This window comes from Melanotaenia boesemani, chromosome 18 (genome assembly GCF_017639745.1).
Source record: "Melanotaenia boesemani isolate fMelBoe1 chromosome 18, fMelBoe1.pri, whole genome shotgun sequence".
Taxonomy (NCBI): Eukaryota; Metazoa; Chordata; class Actinopteri; order Atheriniformes; family Melanotaeniidae; genus Melanotaenia; species Melanotaenia boesemani.
The window spans coordinates 21,437,591-21,464,803 of NC_055699.1; the positions used below are offsets into that span (position 1 = coordinate 21,437,591).

General features: G+C 38.1%; 3 protein-coding genes across 7 annotated transcripts in view; 1 reads left to right on the forward strand and 2 right to left on the reverse strand.

The window, feature by feature from the left end:
• LOC121628730 (NACHT, LRR and PYD domains-containing protein 12-like) overlaps positions 1-27,213 on the forward strand; it is a 354,419-nt gene that overhangs the window by 179,361 nt on the left and 147,845 nt on the right. The window lies entirely within an intron of this gene.
• LOC121628756 (G2/M phase-specific E3 ubiquitin-protein ligase-like) lies at positions 13,826-16,940 on the reverse strand. 3 transcript variants are annotated; one of them, XM_041968078.1, is made up of 6 exons: positions 16,430-16,715; positions 16,049-16,227; positions 14,648-14,820; positions 14,327-14,541; positions 14,175-14,246; positions 13,826-14,115 (listed from the first exon to the last, which is right to left on the reverse strand). In XM_041968078.1, exons 1-6 carry the CDS (start codon positions 16,512-16,514, stop codon positions 14,066-14,068), a joined length of 774 nt encoding a protein of 257 aa, XP_041824012.1. In that variant the 5' UTR covers positions 16,515-16,715; the 3' UTR covers positions 13,826-14,065. The 3 variants fall into 3 exon arrangements, with proteins under 3 accessions (XP_041824012.1, XP_041824011.1, XP_041824009.1); XM_041968077.1 differs by lacking the exon at positions 16,430-16,715 and adding an exon at positions 16,826-16,940 and having other exon boundaries at positions 13,826-14,246; XM_041968075.1 differs by having other exon boundaries at positions 13,826-14,246.
• Positions 17,042-19,825, reverse strand: LOC121628762 (300 kDa antigen AG231-like). Of its 3 annotated transcripts, none has more exons than XM_041968087.1 (6): positions 19,754-19,825; positions 18,328-18,578; positions 18,078-18,227; positions 17,798-17,881; positions 17,664-17,711; positions 17,042-17,125 (listed from the first exon to the last, which is right to left on the reverse strand). In XM_041968087.1, exons 1-6 carry the CDS (start codon positions 19,770-19,772, stop codon positions 17,123-17,125), a joined length of 555 nt encoding a protein of 184 aa, XP_041824021.1. In that variant the 5' UTR covers positions 19,773-19,825; the 3' UTR covers positions 17,042-17,122. The 3 variants fall into 3 exon arrangements, 1 of the variants encoding a protein (XP_041824021.1); XR_006008243.1 differs by lacking the exons at positions 17,042-17,125; positions 19,754-19,825 and adding exons at positions 17,485-17,589; positions 18,786-19,098 and having other exon boundaries at positions 17,804-17,881; XR_006008242.1 differs by lacking the exons at positions 17,042-17,125; positions 19,754-19,825 and adding an exon at positions 17,485-17,589 and having other exon boundaries at positions 17,804-17,881; positions 18,328-19,097.

A 27,213-nucleotide genomic window follows, 5' to 3' on the forward strand; every position in this document is an offset into this window, starting at 1 on the left:
GGAAAATATAATTATTTAATAGAATGGATTTTTATTAATCCCAAATTCCTCTGATTGAGGTAGAATTTTCAGAGGTTCATTAGGAATCCATTAGCCCACTGACTGGATATTTAACTTTATTAAAATTGTGCATTAAAAACAATGGTTATAGAACAAAATGAAAGTTTTATTTAGCTTAAATCCCACTGGGGGAAAACCACCTGTAGACAATTGAAAATAAAGTATAAAGACATCTTTTAGAAAGGTAATGTATTATTGTATTTTTATGTCTATTTAAAACTCGTTGATACACAAAATAAATATTCAGTTAATATTAGTGATTTAAATCCCCAACAAATGCTGTTTTAACAGTTTATGTCCTCTCATCTAATGTTCTGATCAGACAGACTTACAGACAGATCGATAGATCATTTTTGTCTGTCTAAAATGTTTCATGGTGTCAGCGATATGAGGAAAGGGCCCATTTACAAAATCTTGTTGTGACGTCATCTTATACGTCCAATGTGTCATGTTTGATATTTATTGAATTTATTTATTAAATATTTGAGAATTTGAGTGACTGTAAAATAGTACTGTTTTATGATATAATGATCAGGAAATAACACGTTTGTTCGAGTTCTGAAACATCTTCTCCCTACGTAAATCAGTGTATTAATTCAGCTTCTAAATCTCGTGAATCGTGTTGGTACGGACAACCCATGTCCATCAGCAGCTTCAGGTGGGAGGAGACAGGTAGAAACTCATGATTGAACTCACCGAGTCAGTTACCATGGTAACACAATAAGACCCGGCGGCATGGGCGGGCATTGGGGGGCCGTGCCCGCCCATGGACTCAGCTATGCCCGCCCTGGACTAAAAGCAGTTTTTCGTTATTTTATTTGGGTGTGGGTTTTGTTTTTTTAATCGGAGTATCCATCTTCCTTTCAAACGATCTATCTTGATGTGTCAATCTTACAATCCAACCAATGAACAAAGGCAACATGTTAGCCAATTACAAACGGAGGGGGGCGGGTCATTAGGTCAAACGATTAAGCTCACCAGTCCGGTAGCTGTGAGATTAGCTGCTTTTTGCTGTCGTCGGCATGAACATACTAGATACTCTGTGGTTAAAGTGGTTAAATCTTTGCTCCATCCTTTTTCACACATACCTCACTGATACTCCATTGATACTCCTGGTCAATTTAACTTGTATTACGTTGTAGGCAGAAGGGTCAGCTGCTTAGTTCTGCTCCTTGTGCTCCCTAGCTGCTGTAGCTACCTTCCCCAGCTTGAATGTTTGATCCAGTGTTCAGATTTTGCTTATTTTTAAAAGAGAAGTGAAGCTATGCTGCTGCTCTCTGTATGACCCAGCCCCTGCTGCTGTTCTTGAGTTTTGAGTTAATTAAATTGACCCAGCACTACACTATGGCATTTTGTTTTATTTATATATATATATATATATATATATATATATATATATATATAAATTATATATATAATATTTTTATTTTAGGATGAACTTTCCTTTTTCTAGTGGGAGAAAATGATTTGTTAATACTGTAGGAGTAGCCGCAGAGCCACTGTTCATCCTAAGGCATATAAAATGTAGGTTGAAAAAGTATGCCCCCCTGAATAAATGTGATGCCCCCCCTCTAATTTGTTTCTGCAGCCGGGTCTGAACACAATCAAGGTAAGCCTTGTCTCACTTGAACAGAAACCCAGAGTTTCTCCCAGTTCAGGATTAACATACTTGGAGATAACACAGCCCGCTTCCTGGAACAGGTTCTGGTTATTAGTTTGAGGTTTCCATCGTTTACCAGGCGGCCTTGACAGGCGTGGCGGGTTATTTGTGTACTGCCCCGCGGCGGACACGGAGATTACGTCAGGCCACAGAGAGCGTGCAGGAAGGACGACGTGTTTAACTTTATGTAGAACCCACTTGTATTTGCATATCTCCCCAAAATAATATTCCTCTCTCATAGCTGTATGTCCATATCCTCTGTCACTCTGTTGTTTGTATGTACAATTTTTTTTTTTGTCATGAATCCCACTGATTTGCACTCTTGATTTGTGTATTTGCGATTTGTTCTGTATGTCTCAGTAAGTCTCAATAAAGTTGAAAAAAAAAAAGACGACGTGTTTAACGCAAGGAAATGTACAGATAATGTTTAAGTTGAATCTGCCAGAAAACACATAAAAGAGGTACACTGTTAGCCTTTGCTGTATTTTTTACAGTAAATTACCACAAAAGGCCCAATAAACTTACCTTAAAAAATTTCTGCAGTTAGTTACTGTAATTTGCTTTGCATTATGGGTATAGTGCTATTATTTACAGTAACTTACTGTATTTTTTAAAATTACGGTAATTTACTGCTCAAACATTGGCAGTAGTGCTGCTGTAACTAGCCTATATGGTTTGATTTGAATGGTGTTTATGTATTTTTTATTGTTTTAGTGGTGGTTGCAATAATACATTACATTTTAACTTTCACTGCCAGCCATTTTCAGATTTTCCTCCACCCCAGTGCCATCCCTTGTAGGTATGATACCAGGGAAAGTTTTTATTAATTTATTTATTTAGTTATTTATTTAGGCTGGGGATGTCTTGTTAATGATATTACGTTTTTTGTGGTGACAAGTAAAGTAACATTAAAATTATACTTAAAATATGGGTAGTGAAATTACTTTCATATTCTATAGTAAGCACTATAGAATGCTCAGGCCATGTTTGCCTGGGTAAAAGTTCTGATCAGGCAGAGGCGGAGGTACACCGCGCAGCGCAGGCCTTCTATGGCAAGCCGTTTTAACATTTAATACAAGATCTGGATATGTAATACAGATATCTGCAACCTAGTTCTTCCTAGTATAAACTTTAATGTTAGATATCCACAACAGCATTCCTCCTATCCACACTTCACATTAAGGATATCCACTACGTCATTTCTCCTAGTCAAAATGACATCACGTTCTCCATTCATTTCTATGGGTGACGTCATTAGAGATATCTGTAATTCAATTATGGATATCCACAGTTTTAATTATGGATATCCTTAACAGAACTATGACTATCCATAATTGTAGTTTGAGATATCCACAATATGATTTTGACTAGTCATTACTCAAGTTAAAGATATCTAAAACTCCTCTTAATTAAAGATATCTGTCATAACTTTTATAGATATTCAAATGTGTGTTTTAACTATCAAAAATGTTTTATTGATATCTTAAACTGTCCATGTGACTAGTCGAAACTAAAATAAAGATATCTTAAGTTCTAGTTGTGACTAGTCATAATGTATTTTTAGATATCTGTTATTGAGTTGCTGATATCTTCAATCATTTTTTTATTAGAGATATCCACAAGAGGAGATATCTTTAACAACTGTTTTGCCTAGTCAGAAACAAATTATAGATATCCATGCACAGAATTCTTACTAGGCGAAATTACATAACAGATATCTGTAATTGCGTATTTTGTTACAAAAACACGGATATCACTGACGTAATTTTGACTAGTCATCGTTACATTTAGACTAGTCAAAATGTCAGTTAGAGATATCTGTAATTCAGTTTAGACTAGTCACATTTACAGTTATGATATCTATAATTACATTTTGACTAGTCAAAGCTCAATTACAGATATCTACAATGAACTTTACCTTCAACTCGTCACATATCTTACACAAAATAGCAGATATCTATAACTGAATTTTGACTAGGCAGAACTGAAATTAAAGATATCTTTAACGTCATTTTATCTAGTCAAAGCTGTCAGAACCATTCAAAACTTCTTCTTCGTGATGTTTTATGAGGGTTTAGTATTACCGCCATCTGCTGGATTCGAGAGTAAATGTTTGGCAATTTTAGTAGTCTCAAATAAATTTAATTAATTATCTCTTGTGTCAGGCTCCTTTCTGTCTAGTTTATGGATGTATAATTAAGCCCAGTCCCAAAAAAATTTACTGAACTTTTGATCATTTTACACCTTTGCTAACGCTAAAATCCCCGGAAGCATTGATAAGTGACTGGGGCAGTGACTTTCGGTTTAAAAGGCGCAATCGTGAGAAGGGTTACTATCCAAACCACTGAAATGGCTGTTGTTGTTGATAAGATAATCCGAAAGTGCCACGAAATTGAACGCGCACATAATAATGGGGTCTGTGGGGAGCGGGAGATGCGTTCACTTGCCAGTTGCCACAGTAACTTAAATCGTATTCAACATTTGTTGTCTCCGCGTGTGTTGGAGGACCTACAACAAAGCCTGAGCGATCTCAGAACACTAATCAACGGACAAATGTCAGACGGAAATGGGGGGTTTTCAGCTCCTCGAATTCATTCAGGTGAGTTTTGTGTAGTCATTACCAGTTAGGTAAATTTTTTCTCCAGTTAACCCTTTATGGCATGACTTTTTGTTTTTTATTTAAAAATATATCTGGATCTAAACCTTGTATTTAGTTATATATCATTTAATAGTTAATAAACATTAGTTTTGAATAGTTTTTAAATGTTTTTGTGATAGCACCAAAACTTTGCCTTTTCGATCATAAAGTAATTATGCAGCAGCTTCACTACATTCACTAGATAGATGTGCATGAATTGTGCTTGCCCCTGGTCCAGTGGAGAGTAGACCCTGTCTGCACCAGTCAGACCTATACAATTGGGTATATGATGGCACTGATGAAATCTAGTGTGGTACAATGGCAAAAAACAAAGATCCTTTATATATCCTTTGCAATTATTATAGGTTGAAAATTGTATATTTTTTCATTATCCATAACAAATTGATTGGGACTTTAAAAAGAGGTGTAACTGTATGATGTTCTCTTGGGCCTAACCGCCTAAAATCATTGTTTTCTAAGATAAATAAAAAACACATAACATAAACAGCAAATTCTGTGTTTCTACATCATTCTGCATGTGTACAGACTCTCCACCTCAAGTAGTAGAAATACAAGATCAGATGAATAAAATAATCAATGGGCAAACTATGGTCTTCTACAAACTGACTGAAAAATTCATTAATTCATTGGTACATCCCCGAAATGCTTATTAAAAAAAGGTTTATTGTAATTTATATGGCTTCCTACAACACAATTTCTTGTTTTTCAGGGCGGCGAGGGCAACCAGCCATTAAAGTGACAAGAGATCAGATCACCTTTCTTATGAAACAAGGCAACACAGTTAAGCAAATGGCCAAAATTCTTGGGTGTTCCTCTTCATTTTTGTACAAGACAACAAAGACTCTTGGTGTATCTGTAAGAACCAGATTCTCTACATTAGAAAATGCAGAACTCGAGGCCCATGTCAGAAGACTTCAGGCTCAATATCCAAACTCGGGATATGAGGTAAATATTAATTTGTTTCCAATCCTTAAATCTTTGTTTTATTTAATTCTATTTTTTACTGTTTCAGATGATGAGGGCCTTGTTGAAAGCCGATGGATTTTTTGTTCAACGATGGAAGGTTAGAGAGATGTTAGCTCTGGTTAACCCAACAGCTACAGCCCGAAGGTGGAGTTGTGCAGTGGCAAGGCGGGTGTATTATACACCTTACCCTAACAGTCTGTGGCATATAGACGGCAATATGCGCCTCATAAGGTTAGTTTATAAAGGTGACTTGCTCTTGCAAAATCTGTGACCTGAAGTTAGTCATATCATGTGAATACAACATCAGCTCTTGACTATTTCTTGGCACTTAACCTTCATGCATTGTTAAAAACCACTACCACTGCATTTTGTGGTTGGTGGATGTTAACATCCCCTAAATTAAACGGCTTAAATACAATTATTTAAAATAATAAATAGATTAAAATATTAGATAATTCTGTTATTCAACTTTTTTTTTTGCATAAATATGTCCATCTACCTCTCTTCTAATCAAGACTACCAAATATTGAAAAAAAAAACCATACGTTTTAATTATTTAATGACTGAATTTTGTGAGCAATGTCACAAATCTGAAGAAAAAATACACACAAGTACACATGTTTAATATGAAAATCAACTGTGGACTGGAATTTTACTTTATCACAGTTTTGGGTGTGTCAAAGATTAGTAATTTTAATTTGCATTTCCTATTTTGTGTTTTTTCCCTCCATTGACTCCCACAATAATGACATTTTTTCATTGATTTTCCATGACACTAATAATCTAGCATTATTGATTGTTGATGTTTTTTTCTTGTTGAGAAGAGATGAAATATGTGTTTTTTGTTGACAAAATGGTTCTAGGAACCCTTTATGTAGGCCTGTGCAATGAAAGCCTAATTTCATCATTAGACTCCATATAAAACCTAGAAAGCACTCGGAGAGTGCAGACCGACGCCAGGACAGCTAATTTTCCCTATGCACATGTAAATGGTTTTGTGGAATTTCCTTATGTGGTCTGTACTGTCTTTCTGCTTGTGTACATACTGTATTTGTACTCTACTCAGCAGGGTGCCAGTGTCCTCTACAGCAGTGGTTCCCAACCTGGGGGGGGGCGCCAGAGATTTTAGGGGGTCCCCAGAGCTTTGCCTGCTCAGAGGTAGTGAGATTATCAAGGTGATTTTTTTGAGTAAAATTAATCTGTAGACATTTATACCTGTTGCAAAGCGATGAGAATAGGAACAAAAAAACATATAACAGCAGTTTACAGGTGTAAATAAAGGTTTGTAACTGATCATTTTATTATTAAGATGTGTCGGTGCAGCAGAAGTTGGGGCTGAGGGGGGGCGCGACTAGTTTTGGACACAAGCGGGGGGGGGGGCTTCAAGGAAAAAAGGTTGGGAACCACTGCTCTACAGAGAGCAGCACCAGGGCTGAGAGTGGGATATTCTTTAAAAAATTCCGTGCAGTAGTTTTTAGGTGATCTTGCTTACAGACACACACACACGCCAACGGACCCGATCACATTACCTCCTGGCGTCGGTAATAATAATAAATATGAGGTTCTTTGGACAATACTGGCATATGTTTTGGGTTCTGTGTGTGTCATGGAGTGTTTTAATGGTCTGGTTGAATGGTGCGTGAGGGGCGGGGGGGTATATGTGTGTTTGAGGAGTGTTTTTTATGTGTTATAAGTCCATAAAAACAAACAACCCACAAAACACACACATGCCTCTTAGTCATATACACACAACAAACAAAATACATATACCACCAGTCTTCAGACTATGTCCATCGTCGACCTAATTTAGTCCTGGGATAGACATGGTTTACACCTGGTTTTCAATTAATTCAGATCTGGATCAGAAATGAATTAGACCTAATTCAGATTTGAACCAGTTGAAAACCAGTTCTAAACCATGTCTATGCCAGGACTAAACTAGTCCAGCCTGTGTCCATCAGGCTTCCTGCTCACTCACCTGAGTATTACATACATTGTGCATTGCATTCTTATGCATTATTGAATTTCCCTTTGGGATTAATAAAGTATTTTTCATTTCATTTCATTCATTCATTTCATTTCATTTCATTCATTCATTTCATTATGGTCCTTCCACACTTTAAAATACTGCTTGAACATTTTTTACTTTTGTCACTTGTTATTTTAACACTGTTATAAAATCAATCACCTAAAAATTATTTTGTCTTTCTTTTCAGATGGGGATTTGTGGTCCATGGTGCCATCGATGGAAAGTCCCGGCTCATTACATATTTGAATTGCAGCAGTGACAATCGAGCTTATACTGTCTTGTCTCACTTTATTAAAGCCACATGTCTTTATGGTCTCCCATCTAGAGTCAGGTCTGATTATGGTGGTGAGAACTTTCTGGTGGCCTTGGTCATGAATCTGATTCAGGGGGTTGAGCGCCGAAGTGTCATTACAGGGGAATCCGTACACAACCAAAGAATTGAACGCCTCTGGAGGGATGTGTTTTTACATGTACTACAATCATTTTACAACATTTTCTACTCTCTTGAAGATGCTGAGCACCTGGATCTCAGTAATGACATTCACAAACTGTCTCTTCAACTTGTCTATCTTCCTGAGATTCAAAAAAGTCTTGAACTCTTTAGAGAAGCATGGAACAACCATCCTTTACGCACAGAAAATAACAGAACACCCACTCAAATTTGGACACAAGGGATGCTGTCCAATATTGCTACAGACAATGCTGCAATCAACAATGTGTTTGGAGAAAATCCCTATCAGCACCAAAATCTGGAGGCTCTACTGGCACAACATGGGATTGACCATTTACCCACAGTAGATGATGATGAACTACCCGCTGTAACTGTAGAACAGTGTAACATCAATCTCAGTCAGCAGCAGAAGGACTCCATCTGTCATGTCATTGAGAACATTCCTGATTTGAAAACAAAGTATCTGACATGCTGTGTGGAAATTTCTAATATCATACAAACCTGAAACACAAATAAATGTAATACACCTGTTAATATTGTGTGATTTGCTTGGAGATTTTTTTTTCACCATTATGTGTTGTTTAAGTTATGTTCATTGTAGTGCTTGGTCGGCTTCATTAAATCTCTGGTGTTTTTCCTGGGAATGTTTGAGGTGTACACAAGAAAAAATGGTAAACAATGCCATCATGAACACACAAAACAGTGGTCCTCAAAAGGTGAGATTTTATTGATGTATTTTTTACTATGTTTGTGCATTTTATTGGCTGCTTGTACCCATTTTGTTTCAATGTGGTTCATGTTGAAATGACAATAAATTTCTGGAATCTTGAGTACCGCTGGATGTACATGAGCTCTCTAGCGGAGTGAAGTCTGGATTAGACCTTAATGTTGACAATCCTAGTTTAGTCCTGAGGGGTATTGCACGAAACCAAGATAAGCGATTAAGCCGGGATATGTTGGTTATCCTGGCTGAATTTAGCCCTAACTCGGTTGCATGAAAGCAGCTCAAACTAAACCCGGCCAAGTTACTGTGGTGATTTATCCGCTGCAGCTAGCCTGCTCCAGACCAGGCTAACTGCCGGAAGATTAATCCTAGCGAGTCACCTGCATGTCCAACGTCAATTCTGTGAGGAATTAATGTGTTTTACAGCATGTCCATGGTCTTCCTAAGTATGGCGCGTCATTTTAATAATCCAGTATTAAAATATCACATATACAGTCACTGTACATTTAATCGAAATCTGTTCGTAATCGCAACAGCCTTTTTATATGGATTCGAGTTGCAGTATTATTATTCTATTCTATTCTATTCTATTCTATTCTATTCTATTCTATTCTATTCTACAGTCATTCAGCAGACGCTTTTATCCAAAGCGACTTACATTTGAGAGTAAGAACAACACAAGCATGAATTCAAACAAGATGGGACGTCATAATTAAGTGTAAGTCAGACCGCTTTTGAGTCCAGTTGGACCCAGGTGCTGTCGTGTAGTGCTAGTGCAGTGCATATAAATTTTTTTTTTATTTATTTTTTCATTTATTATTATTTTTTTTTAGTCATTTTATTTAAATACAGGATCACGATTTCATCACACAATATCAACTTGGTCATAAGTGCATGATTTCATCAGGCCAAGTGTTATATTGCTATGCTAATGAAGACTGCTCGTCAAATTGCTGTCAGAGGTTTTATAAATATGTGTGGTAACACTTTACAATACTGGAAGCAAAATTTGCTTCGTTACTAGGCAACGCCTTGAGGGCGAATCAGGAAGTAATGGGTAGTTAACCAGTACTTACTGGACCCACAAAGACCAGGCTTATTAGGGAATTACTGGTTAAATATTTGCTTCGTTACTAGCGTACGCCTTACAGGCGAATCAGGAAGTAATGGGCAGTTAACCAGTACTTACTGGTACCCACAAAGACCAGGCTTATTAAGGAACAAAGAGAAATTCTTCATGTGAATACTGGATTACTCTGACTCGTTGAGTGAACAGCTCATTTAGTCAAAAACCTGTTTCCTGGTGGTTTTGGAAGCCTTTGTAAGGATGAAAAGCAGTTTTATTTATTTATTCTTGTACTGCTGTGTCATCTTACCTTTACTTGTTCATCACTTACTAAGTAATAAGTCATTACTTAATCATTGACTGGTCATTATCTGTTATATTGTTTACTTCAGATAAAAGTCAAATTTCATACCAAGTACTTACCAGGGAACGCATCATTAACTAAGCAGTACCTGACCACTACCTACTACTTTTGTGGACAATATTGTAAAGTCAAACATCATACCAAGTACTTACTGAGGAACGAAGCATTAACTAATCAGTACCTGAACAGTACCTACTAGTTTTGTGGCATTTTTTCTATACTGAAAATAACAGTTTGATCTCTTTAGGCTTTATGCATATAGCTATCTAACATGTGCAAACCATTCAAAATTGATAACAACTGCAGAAGAGACAGTATTTATTACACAAAATGTACCTTTAAGTTAGACACACACACACATGCAAGCATTTCCCCCAATAAATGGAAACTATCGTTTCCATATATTTTAAACTTTGTACTGTTTGCATATCTCGTGAAGCATATGTCCAAGTGCACCATTCTTGTGAGATTTGGCCACCCAATGTGTCCACTCTATAGAGGCCAGCTGTTTCTTCAAGGTGTTCTCTGTTCGATTGCCAGGCAGTCTCCAGACCTGGGATTTGTAGGTAGACCACTCACAGTCAATGTTCTTTGTATGGGCACCTGTTTCTGCGTTTACAAATGACCGGCTGTGGTTTACTGAATAGTGAACATATCCACTATTAGCCAGTGCCGTCATATAAACCCTCCATTGATCTGAGATGATAGTGGTCCCTTGGCAATCATAACACCTTATGACTGGGATCAAGTGCCACCAGGACTGTTTTCTGACTAGCCTCAGAATGGGCCGCCTTCTCATGCCTTTAATGCCTAGCATTCCAAAGACCCATGTTCGCCTCCTCCAGATTCGTCCAAATCTTCCCTGACCATACTGTTCAAAATAAGAAAACATGGTAGTAAAAGAAAGTTTAATATAGTCCACAAATTCACAAAGTTCTTTGTATTTACTTGTAAAAACACACAGAAATATCACATAATTGGATATACTATTAGATCATTTAATTGGCTGTGTAAATATCAAGTTAAAAAGTACAAAAACAATGTATAAAAAAATCACTTATAAACATCTTTACAAGATATTATCATTCCACTTTTAGATCACAAAACCAAAGTGTGGTCACATTTTTTCTTTTAAATGAAGAAAAAGTTGTCAAATTACACTGATTTGCAACGACATTAAAACATGACATCCGAAATAACATTATCTGGTTACAATAGTGTTGAGGAATCTGACCTCTGATGCTAATTTTTTGCCTAATTGACCACTGCAGGGCTTCGGTCTGAAGGCACTTAAGCTATTAGTAAAGTGTGTGTGTAAGTCTTGTAAATTAAATACAGTGTCCTAAAGAAACACTTCATGGTAAATAAAATACTGCTGCTATAACACTTAAACATATAGCATGCACATGTTAGCTTAAAGTAATCTGAAGTTAACAGTCATACGGTTAGCTAAACGATGCTAAATCGAGATCATGCTAACGGGCAGAAATGGGCATTTTAAAGAGTGTAAACATACACAGGAGCGGGACAACACTAGCAGAAAGAGTAAGTTACATTTAAAAATTAATCTTGTCTCAGAATAAACACAACTTACATCGTCAGTGACCGCTGTACCGCTGGAAACATGTCGAAGGTAGACCGTGAAGAAAAGGAAGAGGAAGTGCATAAGCCGTCTTCAAAATAAAATGCCTACTTCAAATTAAAGGTATGAATACGTGAACATTTATAATTGGAAGAATTCATAAGAAATTGCATAAAGCTGTTTAATACTTTAAGCAATAAGATTTTTTTTAAGATCTTGGGCCTCATGTCTTGTAAAGAGGCAACCATAGGAAAATTCTTCCAATTATAAATGTTCACGTATTTCTCTTTTGTTCCTTAATAAGCCTGGTTTTTGTGGGTACCAGTAAGTACTGGTTAACTGCACATTACTTCCCATTACGCCTGTAAGGTGTTCGCTAGTAATGAAGCAAATAATTAACCAGTAGTTCCCTAATAAGTCTGGTTTTTGTGGCTACCAGTAAGTACTGGTTAACTACTTATTACTTACTGATTCGCCTGTAAGGCGTTCGCTAGTAATGAAGCAAATAATTAACCAGTAGTTCCCTAATAAGCCTGGTCTTTGTGGTCACCAGTAAGTACTGTTTAACTACCCATTACTTACTGATTCGCCCCCAAGGTGTTCCCTAGTAACGAAGCAAATTTTGCGTCCAGTATTGTAAAGTGTTACCATATGTGTTTTATTGCAGTAATTGAGATTACAAAACACAGCTGATGAGGTTTCAAAGGTGTTTTCAATTTAATCTGTGACGAGGACAATGTAGAATATATAGGTCAAACTCCCCTTCACCTGTTCCCTCTTCATAATGGCTTGCCCTTTTTTTGAGGATGTGCTGGACGAGGAAGCCCGCATCCTCAGAAGAGCATTCAGAAGTGAACGAGTCTTCAAGGACAGGTCAGATCCCCTGGCCTTTGGAGATGACTATCTCATTGAGAGATACAGATTTTCGGGTGATGGACTAAGATATTTATGTAGCCATGCCCTCATCTGTGTCACATTGAGGTGGCTTGCGAGTGGGAGCTTCCTTTATTCTGTTGGGGATGCAGAGAACCTCAATAAAGGAACCATTTGCCGGACAATCAGATGCGTTTGTCTGGCGCTGAAATCATTCAGCAATATATTCATCACCTTCCCTGGCCACAGAAGACCCCTCTACATCAGGGAGGAGTTTTACAAGATTGCAGGTAACCTCAATTTTAATGTGCACCCATTAGTTTCTAAGTATATCCGTCACAGTTGGATACTCACTATTTTTTGTTACAGCTTTCCCTAACATCATTGGGGCAGTGGATTGCACCCACATAAGAATCAGACGCCCCTCAGGTGAACATGAGGGAGATTACATTAACAGGAAATCCTTCCACAGCATCAATGTTCAGGTAAGAGTGATTTGTGGTTATGACCTACATGAATCTGTTCTGTGCATTTAATGACCTTAATAGGCTACAACTAAATATTTCAGATGATCTGTGATGCTGACTGCCTTGTGAGCGATTTAGAGGCAAAGTGGCCTGGCTCAGTGCATGACTCTAGAGTCTTTCGGGCTAGTCCAATTTATGAGAGACTTTCACAAGGTAACCCACACATTTGTACTGTAAGCACCTTGGACATTGTGTGTGTGTGTGTGTGTGTAACTCTGTTTTCTAAATTATATTTTGTATTATCAGGTGAATTCTCTGGTGTGCTGCTGGGAGATAAAGGATACGCCTGTGAGTCATTCCTCTTGACTCCCCTTGCAGATCCCCAAACCCCACCACAGCAGGCCTACAACCATGCACACACCAAGACAAGGGCTCGAATCGAGATGACCTTCGACCTTCTGAAATCTCGGTTTCAGTGCCTGCACCACCTGAGGATTTCCCCGGACAGAGCCTGTGATGTTATTGCTGTATGAGTAGTGCTGCATAACATTGCAGGCCTAAGAAAGGAGTCTGGACAGAAGACAGGTGGCCTTATGTCCAGACTGTGTCCATCTCACTCACCTGTCGTATGTCCAGACTGTGTCTATAGATGGACAGAGTCTGGACAGAAGACAGGTGAGTGAGATGGACAAAAGACAGTTGAGTGAAATATGTGAGTGAAGTCAACAGTTTAAGGTTCAAATGTTTTATTAACTCATTATTTGTCAACATAAACATGTCAAAGTGATCTTTTACAAAATGCAGCAGATATATCCACAGGTCTCTGTCTGATCCCCTCAGCGGCCATAAAATAATTAATGTAAGTTGTTACATCCCACCTCTGATATGTTATATAGTTTTGAATTATGTATAACAGTAAACAGATGTATAACTTTGAACAATAATACAGCTTCAATTGATGTGTTTTATCCTGTTTCATGAACAAAAACATTTTAATAGCAAAAGATTTGAGGGTTAAACCTCTAAACACAGAACAGGATACTGACTGCTGTTTCTCTAATGACCACCTGTAGCAGCACCTTGAAAATCTCTACAATGGCTCTTTAAGCAAATCCAAACACAGGAGCTTGAACTATACCATCAATGAAGTGTTGTTTGAAAGTATTATAATCCCCATGAATCGGTAGACGAAGGATTATGAGGCATGTGTTTGCCTCTGGGAACGGTCGGTTTTCTTCATGAAGAAAATGGATTTGCGGCCTTTGAGGAAAACCTACGACAGGCACAGATGATGCTCCGGAGGCAAATTCCAAGATATTTTCAAGGGTGATAGAGCATTCTCCTTCTGCAACAAAATAATTTTGAAGTGTTAACCTGTCCATTGTGGTTTAGAATTAGGTTAATTATGGATATAAATAAAATTACCTTCAATTTCTATTAATAAGTCGCGCCAAAAGCAGATGGTGCGGTTTTCCTTTGCTCTTCTGTTGCTTCCCTGTACAGAGAAGTCCACCTTAAACAATGTTACCAAGTCTTTAGCTTGCAGCGGGATGTCCTCATTTACAAAAAGAGGCAGGAACAGAGCTGGGTGCCTTTTCATTTCCTTTAATAACCCAAGGGTTTTGAATCCCTCAATGAACCTAGAAAAACAAAACAAAAAAAAATGTGAAATATGTCAGACTGTGTCCATTGTCAACCTAGTCAGTAGACAGTGTAATAAATAAAAGTTATTCCAAAATTGCTCACTGGTTTAGGGCAGCCTGTAGTCTTCCATTTACAAAAAAGTCTGCAGCAGACTGGACGAGTGATTCCTTCTCGTCCAAGCTGGACACATGCCTTAGGGCACCAATCATGCCAAGGCTGTCTGCTGCTTCCAAAATGGCAGAGTTTGCCTCTGTAACTGTCATTGCTTCATGTATCTAGAATTGATTCACAAAAAAGGAATAATCTAAACAATTTAACCCGTCTGGAAAGAAGACATGTGAGTGACAAGAATGCATGATGGACACAAGCTGGACTGAAGACAGGTGAGTGAGAAGGAAGCATGATGGACACAGGCTGGGCTGAAGACAGGTGAGTGAGAATGAAGCATGATGGACACAAGCTGGACTGAAGACAGGTGAGTGAGAAAGAATCATGATGGACACAAGCTGGACTGAAGACAGGTGAGTGAGAAGGAAGCATGATGGACACAAGCTGGACTGAAGACAGGTGAGTGAGAAAGAATCATGATGGACACAAGCTGGACTGAAGACAGGTGAGTGAGAAGGAAGCATGATGGACACAAGCTGGACTGAAGACAGGTGAGTGAGAAAGAATCATGATGGACACAAGCTGGACTGAAGACAGGTGAGTGAGAAGGAAGCATGATGGACACAGGCTGGGCTGAAGACAGGTGAGTGAGAAGGAAGCATGATGGACACAAGCTGGACTGAAGACAGGTGAGTGAGAAAGAATCATGATGGACACAAGCTGGACTGAAGACAGGTGAGTGAGAAGGAAGCATGATGGACACAAGCTGGACTGAAGACAGGTGAGTGAGAAAGAATCATGATGGACACAAGCTGGACTGAAGACAGGTGAGTGAGAATGAAGCATGATGGACACAGGCTGGGCTGAAGACAGGTGAGTGAGAAGGAAGCATGATGGACACAAGCTGGACTGAAGACAGGTGAGTGAGAAAGAATCATGATGGACACAAGCTGGACTGAAGACAGGTGAGTGAGAAGGAAGCATGATGGACACAGGCTGGGCTGAAGATAGGTGAGTGAAATGGAAACAGTCACAAGAGTTTTGTCCTGGGGTAGACATGGTTTAGACCTGGTTTTTATTTGGATTCAGATTTAGATTATACCTGTTTTTTTCTAAACTAGAAATAAGCAAACCTGGTTTAATCCAGATTTGAACCAGTTGAAAACCAGGTCTAAACCATGCCTATCCCAGGACTAAGCCCAGAGCCGAGTGCGTTGGCGAGGAGTTGTCAATGGCCTATGCTCCATGGCGAGCTATAAAATTCAAGTGGTAGTCTTTGAAATCTGTTTGTATCCCAAAGGCCAGAAGGCCAATTGTATTGGCAAAATAATGATAGGACCCTAACCCCATTAAAAATGAAACATGTGATAAACATGCCAGCTGTTGTCCACTTACTTTGATCAACTGCTCTCGAAAGGCATGATCCCCAATCTCTTCAATCTTGGTAGGAGGACTTTGTAGTCCACACACTTGATTGTAAAGCCTCTCTGAGAAAAAGTGCGGACCCACTCCCCCGTGGACAGCACACACAGTGAGCATTTTTGCTACTGCCGTGTACAGTTTCGTCTGGAAAGCTAAAAGTAAAAGGACATAGAAAATGCTGAATAATTATCATTTAATGTCCAAAATTTTATGGAATATGTTTTTATTGCCAATTATAGAATCAAGTGTGAAGTTACAAATTATATTTTTAGATCATCAAAGAAAACAAGAGAAACAAATACTACTATCTGTGAAGGCATAGTATACAGGACATACAATTAAGAATGTACTAACCATGTGTATCAAGGCGAAGTTGACGTTTCTTTTCATGGCCTTCAAAAATGGGACACTTATGAATGTCCTTAATCAACAGTCTCATATATTCTCTAGTGGGACCCCCCTCATCAACTGCCCCTTCAGCATTTTCACCCTCATCTATAAAGACGACATCCAGCTTTGCTTCAGGGTTGAAATTTTTTCTATTGAAGGCTCTAAGGCTGCAATCGAAAACACTGTCCCTACAGATGTTAATCTGATTACTGACTTGGGACGAGTCAGCGTCGACGTGGCTGTTCAGCTTCAATAGGATGTTCCCAAGATTATTCCTACCAAAAACACAGATTCATGTAGTATGTTAAAAAATAAACATTTAAGGTGTTATGGAACATTTATGGAATATAATGTTCATACTCCTCAATATCCAGGGGTTCGCTTTGACCAGGCCCTTCGTCAATAATAATGACTGGAGGGGATGGTTCAACTGGGAAAATATCCAGTGGCCCCTCTGTGGTAAGCTGAGCCGGGGAATGTGGAGGGGACTCCTGAATCTCCTGATGTGAGAACAGATAGACATCTGATTACTGTTATGACAAAATACTGTTGAACTTAAAATGCAGTTTAATTTACCTCAGGCTGAGACAGTGATTGTGTAGGGGACTCATGATTTTCCTGGCCTAGAATCTCCTGATTTGAGAACAGACAATCTGATTACTGTTATAACAAAATATTGTTGAAGTAATTTAAAATGCATTAGTTCAATTTACCTTAACTTCATGAAATGACAGCCAAAGAACATACAAGGTGGTTGGTCCTCTTATATGGTCCCATATTATTCCTGTGCATGTGCTTTTGATGGAGAATTGTGCAGTGGCCTCTTGCACAGTAAAAACCTCACTTGCACTTTCAATTTGACCAACAAAGTCAAACAAAACCTAAAACATTAGAAATGTGTGTCATTACTCTAAACTTATGGTCCAAGGACAGAAGACAAAATTTTAATCAACTGTGTAGTGAGTTTTGGCTGATACTAAAAATGGGGAAATCCTCACATGGATCGGCTCTGACATGTTGAACCTTCGTTGTTTTATGTGCCCATCAGGATATTTAAATTTTAATGGGACACCACCTGTTGGCTCCAACAACAAGGCCATACGCTGGCGCCTCGCCTCAATTGCCTAAAAGGTAATTTCTTTTATTATAAAACATATAGTGAGTCTTTAAATTAACTGAAAGTATAGCTCAGACTAACCTTAAGACGGTTTTTCTCATCTTCCTCAAAAGCCAACCTCCTCCTTCTCTGTAGAAAAAAAAACAAGAAAGATCAGGAAAAATATCTGGACCACACTCACATGAAATTGCCATGTCATATGCTCACAAAAATACACTTACGCTTTCTTGATCAGCAATTAAAGATTGATTGTAGTCTCTGTCCTGTTCTTCTCTTAACCTTCTCCATTCTTGCAAAGCCTAGATTAAAAATGTAGAATTATGGTATATTATGAGGTAGGGGCTCATGAAAGTATCAAGTAATAAGCAAAGTATAAAGTTATAAGGTAGATAACCATGTAAGTGTTAAGTCAGGTACAGAAAAAGATTGCCATGACAGTAAAGATAGTACACACACAAATATAAAATTTTACTCAGCAGAAAAAAAAAACTTTACCTGATCCCGAACTTCCCTTGGGGGACTCACTGTCTCGTCAACAGAGATTGGTTCATCAATAGAGATTGGTTCATCAACACAGACTGGTTCATCAGCAGAGACTGGTTCATCAACACAGACTGGTTCATCGGATGGAGTAGTCTGAGTAATCTATGTGGGGACATGTTGCATTTTTAATTCACATACAAAAAAAATCTAATCACACAGATAATGAAAAGACATAGTTCTCAGAGAGACATCATATCCGTACCTGCAAAATGGGGCCCTGTGGGATGATGTAAAGTCGGCTTTTCCCCACTGATTTCTTTAGTTCTTGTACTGAGGCCACTTTTAGTATTTGTATCTTCCTTCCCTTCCCAGTCCGTGCCAATTGAAACCCCACTAAATTTAAGTTAAATTTTGGATAACTTTGACATATGAAATTATTCAAATCAGATAAACTCCAGTTTAGATCAATTTTTGACTTCACTCTTGTGCAGGGGGACTCATGTGCAGGTTTTCCTAAAAACAAGAGAAAGAATAAATATATATTAATACTAAATTATTAATGGCAAGTGAAAACCAAAGCCAAGTCTCAAGCTTCATTCCACCTGATTTAGGGGTGCTCACACGCCTCAAGCCTAAATATGTAGTGTATGAAACATGACTCAGATGTACAAGAACAAAAAGTGTTATTTTTTGCAGGAGGATGACAACACAGGTAAGTACTAGAGCTTTACAGGACCACACAGGTGACTACTAGGAAGGAGCAGGACCACACAGGTGAGTACTAGGATGGAGCAGAACCACACAGGTAAGTACTAGACTAGAGCTTTACAGGACCACACAGATGAGTACTAGGAAGGAGCAGGACAACACAGGTGAGTACTCGGATGAAGCAGGACCACACAGATGAGTACTAGGAAGGAGCAGGACAACACAGGTGAGTACTCGGATGAAGCAGGACCACACAGGTGAGTGCTAGAATGGAGCAGGACAACACAGGTGAGTACTCGGATAAAGCAGGACCACACAGGTGAGTGCTAGAATGGAGCAGGACAACACAGGTGAGTACTCGGATGGAGCAGAACCACACAGGTAAGTACTAGACTAGAGCTTTACAGGACCACATAGATGAGTACTAGGAAGGAGCAGGACCACACAGGTGAGTACTCGGATGAAGCAGGACCACACAGGTGAGTGCTAGAATGGAGCAGCACAACACAGGTGAGTACTCAGATGAAGCAGGACCACACAGGTGAGTGCTAGAATGGAGCAGGACAACACAGGTGAGTACTCGGATGAAGCAGGACCACACAGGTGAGTGCTAGAATAGAGCAGGACAACACAGGTGAGTACTCGGATGAAGCAGGCCCACACAGGTGAGTGCTAAAATAGAGCATGACCACACAGGTGAGTGCTAGGCTGGAACAGGACCACACAGGTGAGTGATAGAATGGACCAGGGCCACACAGTACATAGAGGTTAAAGGTTTTACCGTTGGCGCTTTAAATTCACTGAGTCCTGGAAACACAACAACTGTATCACAACACAATATCACGAGACTAACAATGTAAATGTATTGTAATATAATGTTAGAAAAGACAATGAATATAACTTTTCACTAATACCTTGGTTTAGATGCTGTAACAACTAACTTTACATCAAATGTGGGTGCACTGTTATATGGTACTTACCAAGCCCATGTTTGGCCATTTGGACCAACTCTGTTGTTGCAGGCAGCACTTCATTATCTGGCCCAGGCAGAAGAAATAGGTTCGTTTTCCATATGACGTGCTGCATGCGACCACCAGAACTTCCTACAAATACAAATACCAATCAGAAAACAATAGAATAAGAATAAAAACATTGTGTGCTAGCAGAGCTTAATATCTGGCTCGAACAACTTGCAAGTAAGGTAAAAAAAAAAAAAAAAAACATAAAACAAACGTAAATGTAAAGCAATGACTGCGTATTCAAGGCACATCTTACTCCGAATAATGTACATAATAAGAATAAACTCATACTACCAACTGGAATAGTCCATGTACATATATTTATAAATAGGCTAAAGCGTTCACTGTAGCATTAGCTTTACCCACAGGCTTCATGCTAAGATTAACCATATCCTTTTCTTTAATATAGGCAATTTGGCAACGCAAAAATGTTTGAAATGTCCGCTTAAATTTATTTGATATATTTATTTATTTTTATTTATTTATTTATTTTGGCATAGTAAAAGTAAATAAAACATATTACAGAAAGGAAAAAACAAAAAAAAACAAAGACCGAAAGGGTGTAGGCTGAAGCAAGTAGCTTATAAAATGCCTACCCATTACTAAAACAATGTTACCAATTTGCTATAATTTACTAATTTGACATTGAAAAAAAGAATTACATCATTACCACAATTTCTAATAATTTAATAATTTCTAATAATAATATCAATCGTTTCTTTTTCTTTCTTTTCTTTCTTTGTTTTTTTTTTACCTCGGAACTAGCTTAGTCAAAACATGCTTATATCATGTTAACAGGTACAAATGGAATATTACAATTCCAGCTGTTCATGTAAACACCTTAAACGGAGTATGAGCTTAATCTCATTAAGAGGCTTAATCTGAATATGATGTGCCATGTAAACGCAATCTGTAAACGCGACATGAGTAGGCCCTAAATGTAAAATCTGAGCCTCTGACCATGACCTCTTTCCAGCCATATCACCGTAGCAACACAATAATCTCATTCTTTGCAACAAACAAGTCCAAGACTGTGGAATGCATTACAATGATAAAAACTGACCAACAAGCGTATTGCCATAAAAACGTTTAACCCCATTAATGTGATTACATAATATAGCTGAAAACGAAATAAAAAACATCAAATAACTGCTAACTAGCTGCTGTGTCAAACTCACCTAGCGTTAGCTAGTTAGATAACTAGCCTAATGAATCCTACCTCGAATTAATGCAGGCCTTCGGCGAAAAAGTTGTCTTGTGGACGAAAATAAGCTGTCTTCATTTCTTGACAACTCCTGCCTTGCACGGGCCGCAGCACTAAAAACACGGTCAAAAACAGCACCTTCTATTTCTTGCTGTTGGCCTGACATGCTTGCTTGTCATATGCTTGCTGCTGCTTCAGGTGCTTACCGCCTTTTCGGTCGATTTTATATAGCCCTGTTACGCGGTTATGCTGTAATTACAGATATCTGTTATGTAATTTCGCCTAGTAAGAATTCTGTGCATGGATATCTATAATTTGTTTCTGACTAGGCAAAACAGTTGTTAAAGATATCTCCTCTTGTGGATATCTCTAATAAAAAAATGATTGAAGATATCTGCAACTCAATAACAGATATCTAAAAATACATTATGACTAGTCACAACTACAACTTAAGATATCTTTATTTTAGTTTCGACTAGTCACATGGACAGTTTAAGATATCTATAAAACATTTTTGATAGTTAAAACACACATTTGAATATCTATAAAAGTTATGACAGATATCTTTAATTAAGAGGAGTTTTAGATATCTTTAACTTGAGTAATGACTAGTCAAAATCATATTGTGGATATCTCAAACTACAATTATGGATAGTCATAGTTCTGTTAAGGATATCCATAATTAAAACTGTGGATATCCGTAATTGAATTACAGATATCTCTAATGACGTCACCCATAGAAATGAATGGAGAACGTGATGTCATTTTGACTAGGAGAAATGACGTAGTGGATATCCTTAACGTGAAGTGTGGATAGGAGGAATGCTGTTGTGGATATCTAACATTAAAGTTTATACTAGGAAGAACTAGGTTGCAGATATCTGTATTACATATCCAGATCTTGTATTAAATGTTAAAACGGCATCGTGTATCTGCTTTGACTAGTCAAAATGACGTTAAAGATATCTTTAATCTCACTTCTGCCTAGTCAAAACTCAGTTATAGATATCTGCTATTTTGTGTAAGATATGTGACGAGTTGAAGGTAAAGTTCATTGTAGATATCTGTAACTGAGCTTTGACTAGTCAAAATGTAATTATAGATATCATAACTGTAAATTGTGACTAGTCTAAACTGAATTAAAGATATCTCTAACTGACATTTTGACTAGTCCAAATGTAACAATGACTAGTCAAAATTACGTTGGTGATATCTTTGTATTTAAGACTGGATAGGCATGTTTAACTATTAAATGTTAAAACGGCTTGCCATACCGGGCTGCAGGTTCTGTGTTAGAGCCGAGACACTCCACATCACGTCTGTGACGGGGCGTCGCTATGAAAGCAGCCTGCAGGCTTATGTAACGATGTAGGAAACTATCTTTGGACTTTGACTGTTTGAAACAAGTTGTCGCATCATCCTCTGGACACACACAAGCTGTAAGAGCTGCAGCTGCCCTCTGAAATGTTATGTTTGTGTCACGCAACTGCGGCCGACCAAGCTGCAGGCACTCATCTGCTTCTTGTGAAAAACTTAGGATTTTAACAGTAAAACAAACAACAATAACACATAAATAATTTATTTAATATTATTATTTAATTTATTTTGTCAGTACTAGTCACTATATAGTGACTAGTACTGACCTACATTTTTCAGTTTAAAACAGACTCCAAATGTACATTATATTTGTACAAAATCTTTCTTGCAATTTCAACTGATCTTGGACTACAAAAGAGTTACAGGTCCACTTAGGGCTGCACAATTTTAGTCAAAAGGATAATTATTTATCACAATTATATTTTCATTGTATGTGACCCCTTATTGCACCTGTCCCACTGAATCACTCTGTGCTGAATCTTCTGAATGAAAAGTTGCAGAGGAGTATTCAAAAGAGTGGTAGAGAGAAGCAGCACAAGCATGTGGCTGAGCACTGAGAGCTGGGTGTTCTGCAACCAAAAGCCCCAAGTTAACCCTGATCCATTGTTATACATTGAAATGTTTAGAAAGATTCAGCTTTCTTTCTAAAACAAAAACGTGAATAAATAAATAAAAAAGCAATGTAATATTTTTAGTTAGCCATCTCAGTTAATCATCTTCAACAAATCTTATCATTTCTGTTGTATGATATAAAAATGATTAAATGTACTAATTTTTTAAAGGCTATGTTGTCCACTTTTTATATCACTCTGACTTTACAATTAGGGAGGGCTGGTTATGCATGATGTAGAAAGACTTTAATTAACTTACAGGTCTTTTATGTCTTCAACTTTAGTTGAGGTGGCTGCCTTGACCATGAAGTGCTATGTGAAACACTGTTAGTAATCAGTATTTACAATGCTTCTTCTTGTGCAGGAAGAACTTGACGAAGTTGTTAACACATGGAATGCACACAGGATCAGACCAAGAAGTGGTGGTGCTGTGTCAGGGCGGCCAGTTGTGATGTACTTATTCCCAGAACTCCATGCTGATAGACAAAAACCCATTTCTAGGGAGGAAGTCACTTTGTGTGCAGAAGAGTGTCCTCCCAAAGGACAGTTTCCATGTGATCAAACTGTTTTTGAACTGTCTACTGATGGAGGAGAAAGGGTGGGAGGCTCCAGCAGATCCTTTTGCTGCAGCAGATCTGTACATCAGGTTACGATAGAAATACTTAAAATCATTTAATGTTGTCTGACCAAAAAATAAATTATTTATGTTTTTTTCTATAATCTTTTTACTAATTTGAAGGAGCCTGATGAACATATAATCAACATTTTCACACATGAACAGAATACACATTTGGTAGAAGAATCAACATTTTATTGAAAATTTAAAACATTTTTAAAACATTTCACAATAGTTCAATGCTTGAAAAGAAATTATGGCATTAAAACAAAACTCAATAAAATACTTTGGTGTGGACTAAAAATAAATCTGCCCTCAAAGAGTAAAATGGAAGAAATCAAAATCAAACTGGCCAAGACAATGGCAAATGAACACGGCTGTCTTTTAACAGAAACCAGAGGTTTCACAGAGAATCATCGAACATCATAAAACTTTCACAAGATGTGTCTCTAAAGAGATAGTTTGGGATTTTAGACATTAAGTTTTATGAAATATATGGTAGTAGTATAGTAGATCCAAAGGTGTCACATCTTTTAACATTTTTTGGTATTGTGACTCAGTGGTGAGGGGACAAAAAAACAATAATTTCATGCTCCCTTCATGAAGGAGTCACACCAACATGTTTTGCTTTACAAAGAAGCATGCCAACTGTTCAGGCCTCTAATTTATCTGCCAACAGATTCAAGTTACTGCATGAATGCAGGATTTGTTACACTTTTAGGTAACAGAAGTCATTTTGAACACTTTTTGTATTTATGCTGCACAGTTTTGCTAATTAAAATAATATTCACAAAGGTTAAGTTTGTGCAGCTGGATAAGTGGAATCTATTGAACGTATTCCTAAACATCCTCTACAATTCTGCTAAATGACTTCATATGATTTAACATACTCTTTGTGGAAGATTGTTGCGGGATGGGTTGTGGTTGTCTAAACAATGTCCATTACCCAGACATTACTTTCAAGAACAGCATTGAATTCTGAACGGAAATCTGGGAAGTTTTCGTAACTTTCATCAATGTGCAGAATCTTCCCACATGTGTGCCCTATTGGTCTTCTTATGAACTCTGTCATTTGTTTAAACTCCACATAGATGCTGTCTGTCACAATGAGATCAGATCCTATGCAGAACCTCAAAAACTTCTGAAGTTTGATTTCATTCAGCTCTCTGATGAATCTTTTCAAGTGATTCCCAACTTCCTTTTGTTTTGGAGTTATATCCTCACCAAACTTGAGCAGTTGGCAGACGTTCTTTGTGGTTCGTTGCAAGTCAGGCAGCAACTTTGTCAGCTGATCTGGAGTGATGCAGAGATGATGCATGGTGATTTCCCTCCAGGAGTTAATAACAAACATTGGTTTTTGGACAAGCTCTTTGTGTGCGATTTCATCCAGGATTGTTGTAAGACTCTCAGCTGTGATTTTCTTTCTACAGCTGTAGCCATCAAGAATTTCCATTAGATCGTCATGATCAACTTTGGAGAAATCACTCATTGCTTGCTTCAAAACCTCACGTTCCTGGCTGCTCACAAACTGCAGGAAATGTGCTTTAAGATCACTGTAGATACAACTGAAAAGCACCTGCTCAAGGAAGGGCAGAGCAAGTTTGTTTGGCAACAGTCGAGGTAACCTTTTAAAACGACTCTGCCGACTGCCTTCCACTTTTCTGCAGAAAAATCATGGAGAATGAAAGGTACTTTGACTGTTGTACCAAGTGTGCATCTCTCATAGAATTCCTGCCAGAAACAGCTGAGAACATCTCTTAATACCCCAGATCCAGTGCCTGCCTCTTCTGTGTTGTCTGGAAGTATGCGTTTCACATGTTTTTTTGTACAAAATCTCTGCTTTAGAGAAGGCCATTATCATGTCTTGGAAAATGTTCCCATGATGAACAGTTATTGTTATCTCATCATCTGCGTGAGCTGGACTGGCAGGAATAATAAAACCCTCAAAGAGAAGTGTGTCCTCTGTGTCTTCTTCTATGCTGTAATTCGGGCCGAAGGTAATAATTCCAGAAGAAATGGATGTTTCTGGAGAAGGCTGGGGCTGATCTGTGTCATTCATGAGATCTCCTGTTTGTCGTTCTGCTACACTGACTTCACTGCCACTGGTTGCTGAAACAAGGATCACATCAGATACATCACTGGCATTTTCATTAATTTTTTTTTTTTTTTTGCTTGGTTGCAATGTAAAATCGCAACATTGTCATCCTCGCAGCCTCATACATGTTGCTGATGGTCAGGTATGTGTCATCTGTAAGGCAGTTTTGTTTAAAGTCCCACACCTCAAACTCAAAATCTAATACTTTTGGTAGAAGTTCCATTTGGAAAAAACAGCTGCTTCACCTCTTGAAGTATATCTTCTGTTCCAGCAGGAAGGCCTTGCTGAAGTTTGCATTATTTAAAGCATCCAACAGTTTACTGACGATGCCTTCTGCACCCAAACCATCCAACTCTACCAAATCACAGAATATGTTCTCAGGTGATTCCATCTCTGGCAACTGCAGTCTTGAATACACAATTAAGGCCCTATTTTTATTTAAGCCTGTGGCCTCATCCAGCATGATTCTGATTTTTAGAGCACAAGTAAGAATCCTCTCAAGCAATTTTCTTCTCATGTCAGTTGCAATATGCTCCTGTATGTGAGAACATGCAACGTTAGAGTGGAGTATCCTCCCCATACCCAAACCATTCATTTCTTGACAGTCTATTTCATGTTCAAATCCGTAAGCTGGCCTATGGCGCTTGGCTTCCTTGTAAGCAGTTTGAAAAATTTATCATTTTTATAATTATAATGGTTGTCAATCTGTTTTCGCTAGACCGATCACAAATATTTGATGCCATTACATGTTCTTCAGTGCTGCAATGCTCTTTTTTAAGGCTTTTTGTTTTTTCTTAATATCGGACGCAGATGATGTAACTAACCCCAAGATCCATTCTTTGGCAAGCTTCATACCAGCAGTTTTTTCCAGACCCAGTGACCCTACTTTTTTTTTCCAAATGGCACAGCCCAGTCCAGTTTGGTTCATTGTAAGTCAGGGATAACTGTTTTTTCTTTTCTTTAAACTGAGCGTCTATGTATACAGTAACAAAACAGAAAACTATTCTAAACACGAAACAAACATTTATTTATATATTTTTTTTATTCAGGCGATGTTTTTATAGCGACACAGATCCAATAAAATAGGTTCCGGATCCAATGCTGGAGGTGCTGGAATGTGTTTCGGCTGGATCCGGCTCAGATTAAGCCCTATGTGAGATGTACCCTCCAGAACATCTGCATGCAGAAGGCAACTGGCCTAGATGAGTCCCAGGATGGTTCCTAGAGACTGTGTTCCAGGGTTAGCTGAAGATATTTACGATATCTTGTACTGTTCTCACCTGTCTGAAAACCTGTCATTCTGGCATCCCTAAATTACTCCAGTTCAGAGGCAATAAACATCACAAAATGTTTCATGAGACTGATTAAAAAAAAGACAAAAAAAAAAACCTTATTGATCCCACAGTAGAGAAAACAACTTGTTAAAAGAGGTCATACAGCAGTACAATGTGCAAAGAACATTAGGAAGAGTAAAGGCTGATCAAGGCGGCTTTCCAACCATTCTGGATCCTCATCAGT

What these genes read in the sequence shown, in the direction of transcription:
- LOC121628756 (XM_041968075.1), bottom strand. Translation starts at nt 16,514, where the DNA reads ATGAGACTGTTGATTAAGGACATTCATAAGTGTCCCATTTTTGAAGGC. An exon ending in ACTTCGCCTTGATACACATG is followed by an intron (nt 16,228 to 16,429) that starts GTTAGTACATTC and finishes TTTTACTTTTAG; the next exon opens with CTTTCCAGACGAAACTGTAC. An exon ending in TTCGAGAGCAGTTGATCAAA is followed by an intron (nt 14,821 to 16,048) that starts GTAAGTGGACAA and finishes AATCAATTCTAG; the next exon opens with ATACATGAAGCAATGACAGT.
- LOC121628762 (XM_041968087.1), bottom strand. An exon ending in CAAGGGAAGTTCGGGATCAG is followed by an intron (nt 17,882 to 18,077) that starts GTAAAGTTTTTT and finishes TTTTTAATCTAG; the next exon opens with GCTTTGCAAGAATGGAGAAG. An exon ending in CTGATCAAGAAAGCGTAAGT is followed by an intron (nt 17,712 to 17,797) that starts GTATTTTTGTGA and finishes TTTTTTCTACAG; the next exon opens with AGAAGGAGGAGGTTGGCTTT.